Source organism: Montipora capricornis, chromosome 12 (genome assembly GCF_036669925.1).
Source record: "Montipora capricornis isolate CH-2021 chromosome 12, ASM3666992v2, whole genome shotgun sequence".
In the NCBI taxonomy this organism is placed as follows: domain Eukaryota; kingdom Metazoa; phylum Cnidaria; class Anthozoa; order Scleractinia; family Acroporidae; genus Montipora; species Montipora capricornis.
Genome location: NC_090894.1, coordinates 33084938 through 33092437, shown reverse-complemented (window position 1 = coordinate 33092437; position 7500 = coordinate 33084938). Strand labels below are relative to the sequence as shown.

Below are 7500 nucleotides of genomic sequence, written 5' to 3'. Positions count from 1 at the left end.
TCACACGCGCATCTTGATCGCCCGAACTTGCCCTATCATGCATATTATCCACTTGGCCTTTTGACATCCCATTGAAAAAAAACTTGTAAAATATTCGCGGACCGGTCGATTTCTCTGAAATTTGAAAGGATGATTGCTAACGAATAGAGACAGATTTTCAAAATAACTAAAAATTCCTGTGTTAAGCATGAGAATTCGACGAAGAGGTAGATGCTACTGAATTTGTTGCGTGCGTTTGTGATTTGATTGTTGTGCAAAGTTTGACAGAGAATATTAAATTATGAAAAAATATCTACGGATAGATCGTTAAAAAATCTTTATTTTTAGCGGTTATTTGAACATAAAAGATGGAACGCTTGACGAGAAATAATATTTTTGTTAATATTTGAAAGAAGAAAAATTTCGCGGCTATCGGGACGCGGTGAAAATGAGTCAACAAATTTGCATACGTGCGTTGAAATGTGATACGCGTGGAGACAGGAATTTTATTTCTCTGACAAATGATTTTGCCATTGTAGTGTAAAATGAAATTTATTTGGGAAGCTAACAATATTTCTTTAACTTCCTGGTTAATCCAATTTATCGCTACGACTTGCAAGTGCAAAGATTTTTTACCTGAAACTGACGCTTTTTGCGAATTTTGAGCGTCATGAAATTACATCATTTGCGTGACAATATATCCCTTTACTAACATAAAAACACTCAGATAGTAACAAACTTCATATTTATTAACCATTTCTTCTGCTTTTGTGCATGCCAGCATTGTGATGTGCGATAATTCGCAAGTCTCTTTTTGTACCTCACGGATGTTTCGATTTTCGATTACATGGCCACTCAACCTCGCGATTGTGTAAATAGTTCACCATGAAGTCAAAATAGATACGTTCTCAGGAACCCGACAAAGAAGGCTTCCTGACCCGACGGATGAAATGTAAATATTCAGTTAAATATTACAACGAAATTAAAAACCAAAGACGTTCTTTTACTCTGAAAACGACGAACGATTAACATTCTTTCCCGTAGTTCATTCAGTTGACTCAAGGTGATGGCGTGCACCTTTATGGTTGCGTAGCACGTGATCAATTTCTTCTTTTTGACAAAACATCATAAAAGTCAGAGACTGCAGAAATTCTTCCTTTTTTTACGATTGATTGTCATTAATCTTTCGATGAGAATTCGATTCAGAGCTATATATAAAAACTATGTTATTTTTTACTTCATCTGTCTTCTGGCTTGTCTTTTTCTGTTCAACCGTTGGTTAAGAGGTTTTGAAACCTACAGGTTTCCATGGTATTTAACACTGGTTAGCGCTAACCATGCTTTGAGCAACCCGGGCCTGGCTTTTACGGTACATTTTGCTGCAAACTTAAAGCCAAACAATGTTTTGACCTGGCATCAGATTAGACTAACAATAAGAGGAAGTATGAAGCGGAAACAACACCTTCAGTCCTTTTTTAGTGTGTGCAATAAACGTTTGCTTAGTGCAACTGCAAGACATGCATGACATGCTGGAAAACGTCCGTCAGAGCAATTTTTTTTTTGGAGATTATCTATTTACAGAAGGCGGAAACGAGTGAATTTTACTCAAGAGCGTGTTTATTACCAAAGCATAAAAACTAAAAGACCTCAAAATGGGACAGGACATTACAAAATAATTAAAGGTGTGAACGTGTGGCGCGACATGTGAGTGACCCTCAAATGGTCTTAATGACCCCCAACTTGAAAAGATTAACTGGAACCCTGCAGTTCAATACCACCCAATTCAGTTCCTTGTGTTTTTGTGTAACACGTACCACAGGCACCCAGTGTTCGCTTTTTGGAGCGTCTAGTTCAGAGTATTGTTCATTAATTGTTGTTACATCCTATTTAAAATTCATTTGTATAAATATGATGGTGTTTACTTACGGGTAATCGTCGTTTTAGTTTCCAATATCCTCAGTACGCGTTACACGGTCCATTTCCAGGCGTAAAGAATCGTTCTTTTCCTCGCCACGATGCGATATTTCGCTGTTGACCTGCAGACACCTAACAAAACAAAATCTTATTTTTATTTTTATTTTATTTTAAGAGAAAGTCAAATAGGTAGCTTTTAGTTTTTTTTAAAGAAACTTTAAAGTCATCATGGTATCTCTTTCCTGTCGAGCAACTGGGAGAGGATAAAGGTCACCCCCTGATAATATGATAGCCTGTGAATAAAAGTGGTAGAAATGGCGTTAAATATTAATAGAAAGAATAAAAAAAACCCCTCAAATTTATCTTGTTAAAATGTTTAGCTCAAAATTTGGTACGCATTGTTTGGAAGATTGCTTATAAATATCCTGTTTTGTGGCATGTTCAAACGATGCCGTCGTTGCTGTCATTTCGACTGTGTCTGACGTTTTGTTTTAGCCCAATAAGGAAATAAAAGGGGTCTGAAAAACTACTACTAAACCTTGACATGTTCTACATAACGAGTCAAGGGTGTTTGTCAGACCGCTTACCGCTTTTTCCATTTGCACAGGCACCAAACAACGACGATGACGATGACAAACGCAACAGAACCAATAACACCACCAATTATAGCATTTCGCGTGGTATTGGGGTTCTTGTCTCCTGGTGGTACTGTTGGCGTTACTGGTGAGGTGTTTGTTGATGTTGTTGTGGTTGTGTCGTCAAAGAGTTGTCGCACATTTGAGATGTTTGCATTGATAGTAGAGGAGATTTCCGCCACAGACGACTTCACAATTGCCACTAAAACATTCTTGTTTATCACGGAGCTTAGTGATCCGGGGGGAGTCTGTAAGTAAAATGCTATGACGGCCAAAAGAGGAACTTGAGAAACCTGTTTTGGGTAACCAGGCAAGAGATGTACTTGGTCTTCGTTGAATCTGGGCCTGTAAGTTTACATTGAATTGAACAGTAGAGAGGTTAAGTATTAGTTTTCCATAAAACTCCGATAATGGCCCGTGACATGAGTGTTGTGTCCGCACAATAATTCGACGCGTTAAATTGACGTTTGTAAGCTTTAATTTCTACTCGTATAAACACCACCACCTCGTGGCATCGAAAGCTATTTTTGTTTCGTCAAGGACAGTGAAAACTAAGAAAGAATAAAAATAGATGACAAATACAATTAAAGAACAACTAATAAAAAAATATATATATATACCACAGACGATACAACATACATTCTGTGCAGGATATCGAACAAAAAACGCTTTGAAGGACAAGATACGCTACAATCTGTGAGTACGAGCGAAAACGCAAATTCACTGTCATCATGTGACCAAATACCGATGGCCTTATGCAACATGGTTTGAATTGTCCAAACAAACAAAAACAAAGGAAAACGACACGTTCAAGTTTGTTCATTAAATTCTACATTCAAAAATGAGTGCTAAGTCATACAATCATCTACAAGAATACTTTTCTTCCCAAAATTCCTGATTAGCATAAAAGCAATGCCCGTCAAGCTAAAAATGGCAATCTGCGAAAAGCAGGCGTTTCGAAAGTGAGGAAAATGGTCACGTGCTACCGGTCATCACACGTTTGTCGAACGAAGCTTTAACTCTCTAATCATTAAAATAATAACTTTAAAGTGTTTTCAATAGCATCCATCAAGAGGTGTTTTTAGACTCTTCAGTAAATCATAGCAATGGCATTGGATATAATTCTGTTATTGAAATGAATAGTTCTTCCGTATTAAGCAGGGTTTCAGGGTTTGAGATCAATATTGGCGATTTTTTTTACTACTGTATTATATATTTTTCTTACTAAGGCATCTCATGAACATACTGACTAGAGGATAACAGAATAATCAATTACATTCTTCAAAACGGCCATATAACTCTTTTTTCTTTGCTTATTGAGCGGCGGGATATTTTATTGGTTTCCCCTCTTCATTTAAACGGAAATGAAGTGACTATTTCGTTCTCATTCCTGCTCGGCCAAGTCTTGAGGGAAATCCCCAGGTAAAACACGCAACTTGTGTTAGTCAAACTGTTGAAAGAATGAAGAGGATAAGCGAGTTTTTAGTCCCGACGGCCAAGAGAAAACAAGGTAAGTTGAAGGGCATGATTATTCTGAATGAGTGTTTCACTGTACTGCGCTGTGAGCAGTAAAAATGGTAATTTTCTCCTGACCGAAGAAAACAAAACAATGTCTCACGGCTGCCCTTTGCTAATGAGGTCACTATTTACAAGGTTAAGTTTATATTTCCCTTATCCAACAATCAAAATACGACTTGGACTTTGAAATAGAGAAAAACTGAAAGATTTTATCTTAAGACAAACGAAAAAAATAACACTGGCGATCTCAAAAGTGATACCCTGGGTACCAGAAGTTTTTTCTCACGGCCCGATGATACTTCGCTTCGGCGGTCACGCGGGTCAAACAAAGACTTAACCGAAACCGGAAACCGGAACTAAAATTACTCGCCTAGTTTCACGCACGAAAGGATTTCATTCATGGATGTCGATTTTATCATCGGCAGACGCTGGTTCATAAAATCCTTGATAATGTCAACTTTGAACACAGACAACAGTGATCATTCAGTAGAAATGAATTGACAAAAATATTGGTGTATTTAGGGGAAATTCTAACGCAAGCAACCATAGATGAAGAAAGCCTGTCCGAGGCAACAAACTGTGATCCAATGCCTGCAAGTAGTAATGAGATTGAAAAGCCAAGTTGTTCCTCTTCAAATACTGCTTTCCGAAAGAGTCCTCAAACAAGTAAAGGACCTTCTCAATCTTCTTGCGATAAAGAAAGGGAGACAATTATGTTGAACAACACTTTCCCTGACGTAGATGTGCACCAGCAAAACCTGTGTGGTATTAAACACACCTGTGAACTTGTATATAGTGTCAAATCCCCAACCGAAAAGGTTTCAAAATTCCAGCATTCTATGCTTAGTAGACCAGAAGCATATGATCCTGAAACGGGGATTTGGTGGCTTGTTTTTCAAGCAAATGAGGGTATGTTTTGCCTTCTTTGTAAAAAACAGTTGCAATCCGTTGGGTTAGAGGTACAAATCATGCGCAGCTTTGTCTCTGACGGTGCGTCTGTTATGACTAGGGCCAGAAACGGGGTGGCAAAGCTTCTAAAAGATGAGAACCCATTGATCCTGTCTTTCCACTGCTTAGCACACAAACTTGCTCTTGCTTGTGCTAGCTCTGCAGATACCCTTGACTACATTGCCCACTGTGAACTACAGTTGAACCAGTTGCGGAAGCTATTCGACAATTCTGCAAAGCGCATTGCAACGTATCTTAAAGTGCAAGAGTGCATAAAGAACCTTACACTAAATTCGACGGGGAGGAAGCAGGTAGCAAAAAAGCTGAAGAAGGCTTGTCGTACACGCTGGTTGTCATTAGATAAATCGGTAGAGGCGGTATTTACGGATTTCTGCGCAATAATCGAAACGCTGGAGCAGCTTAAAACTGAACCAACGGGATCAGCAGCGGATGGTCTCCTGAAAAAAATGAAAAAGGTGAAATTCATCGGCACCATTTACATCCTCCACGATGTCTTGCCAGTATTATCACAATTAAGCAAGCGTTTTCAACGAGGAAACGTAAACTTCTCACCCCTGCTTCCTGCAATCAAAGCCACACATGCAAAACTAAACAGGCTTAAAGAGGACAAGAAATGTTTGAAAAAGCTGCAGAACGACCTCGCTCAGAATGGAAGGCTTAACCGTTGTGGTTTAACGCTTTCAGGCAACAAGATGCAAGAGCTGTGTTCTCTCATGATCCGCTACATTTGTGGCCCTGCAAGACAACATCAACAATCGCCTTGAACCCACTTTACCCCAAGTTAGCGCCTTTTCCATCTTCGATATCGCTGATCTTCCAAATGAAAGTGACCCGGGATTTGAAGACTATGACCAGGCAGAGATAAAAATCATCAGTAACCACTTCTATGGCACAAAAGAAGAAGAGGAAAAGAAAACGAAGTCTGCAAAATTACTCGCACAATGGGAGAATTTTAAGTTTGAAATGGTTGCTTGGAAGAAACAAGTGCCGCAAACTCTGTTGCAGCCGAATGACAGAAGCCCTGAAGATACCAACATTCTCACCACAACAGACTGAACCTTACAAACGTTGCTTGCGCGCGCAAGACCTACCAGGATACCTATTCAGAACTTCTTATGGTGGCGGAAGCTGTATGGACGATGCCCCTTAGCAATTGTTGGCCTGAAAGAGGTGGAAGTGCTATTAAACGCATCAAAACAAGAATGAGAAGTCGACTCACTGATGACATGCTAAATGCACTTATGCATGTGAGCATCAACGGTCCATCGTTTGGGACAGAGGAGTGTACTGACATAGTCCGAAGGGCGGCAGAAATCTGGTTGTCCGCAAAGAACAGACGTAAGCCTCGTTCACCAAAGGAAAGCAAGGTGCTCATTATTTTGACAGAACCTTGTAACATAACGGTACATTTTTCCTGAATAGTGATGCAGTGTATTGTATGGTCATATGCTCACAACAATACGGTTTAAAATTTGCAGGTGCCTGAAGTTGAGTCGGTCAGTGAAACACGTGCTTCAGAAGGAGAGAGGCTGAATGGCAATGAAAGTGAAGAGGCTGTAGATGAAATTGAAGACCACGAGGTTGATGCTGATGCTCGCACCGAAGAGGTTACTTACACGACTACAGCTATTCACGTAAAGAGTCATTACCTAATAGCTTTTTTGCGAGCTTCAAAAGTGTTTTAACTGAACCAAGCTGCTGCTAAAACTTAAAAGATCTGAGTGCTTACTCGGTTGCTATTCATTTCTTTCTCTCACAGGAGGTAGAAATAGCCACAGCTGCTCTTGGGCTTTGCGAGGTGGACTGTGACACAGACAGTGATCATCCTACCAACTGACCATTTTCATTCAGTAATTTACTTTTTAAAGAGAATTTTAGTGAGCGCCAGCATTGCCTAGGAAACTGTTTCCTTGGTTCCAGAAACGCTGGAAATGGCGTTTCTGAGTATTCTATTTTAAACATTTCCTGGGCGAGCATGCCCCCAGACCCCCCTAGGTGCTTGCGCCTTCGGCGCTCGCGAGGCGCCTTACGGCGCCAAGAAAACATTCACGTCCGGTGCTTTCAGAAGTATGTCCGCTACTTTACAAAACAGTTGAAAACCCTGATTAAGTGATAGGTTGAAACAGACTACAACGTTTTTCAAATTCAAACTTTTATACAAGTCTATCGTTCAAAAGTCATTCAACCTTGCAAAAGCGTTCATTTGTAATTTGCATTCCTGTTACAAATTTGCACCTGTCTTACATGAGAAATGTAATCTTTTTCAGCCGATCAGAACCGACGAATTTTTTGATGTATAATATTGCGCTCTTACCCAGTGGGTGCTCTGTTATTGCTAGGCCGTCAGCTAATGTACTCATTCAGTCTTTTAAGAGCAATTCGTCAGTCCACTTCCTTGTCAGTCAGTCAATCAATCATCCAAGCAATCAATCAATGAATCAGTCAGTCAGACAGTCATTCAGTCAGTCAGTCAGTCAGTCAGTCA

The 7500-nt window shown here is 39.8% G+C and overlaps 2 protein-coding genes across 9 annotated transcripts in view; one reads left to right on the top strand and one right to left on the bottom strand.

The window, feature by feature from the left end:
* Positions 1-7500, bottom strand: part of LOC138027360 (neuropilin-1-like) — a 110079-nt gene that overhangs the window by 52167 nt on the left and 50412 nt on the right. For 7 of the 8 annotated variants that reach the window (XR_011127457.1, XM_068874937.1, XM_068874935.1 and 4 more), the window contains 2 exons: positions 2481-2873; positions 1906-2025 (listed from right to left, as the gene is read on the bottom strand). Coding sequence is in view for 7 of the 8 variants with exons in the window: in XM_068874937.1 (XP_068731038.1) it covers positions 1920-2025; positions 2481-2873 (499 nt within the window). In the remaining variant the exon portion in view is untranslated. Of the gene's footprint in view, positions 1-1905; positions 2026-2480; positions 2874-2893; positions 3979-7500 lie in introns of those variants that run through there. The other variant, XM_068874939.1, reaches the window with a different exon arrangement.
* LOC138027362 (zinc finger protein 862-like) overlaps positions 3990-7500 on the top strand; it is a 3603-nt gene continuing 92 nt past the window's right edge. Inside the window, exons 1-2 of the mRNA XM_068874941.1 lie at positions 3990-6382; positions 6494-7500. The exon at positions 6494-7500 is cut by the window's right edge and continues 92 nt beyond it. Of these exons, the coding sequence (XP_068731042.1) occupies positions 4634-5779 (1146 nt within the window). The 5' untranslated portion in view covers positions 3990-4633 and the 3' untranslated portion in view covers positions 5780-6382; positions 6494-7500. The remainder of the gene's footprint in view (positions 6383-6493) is intronic.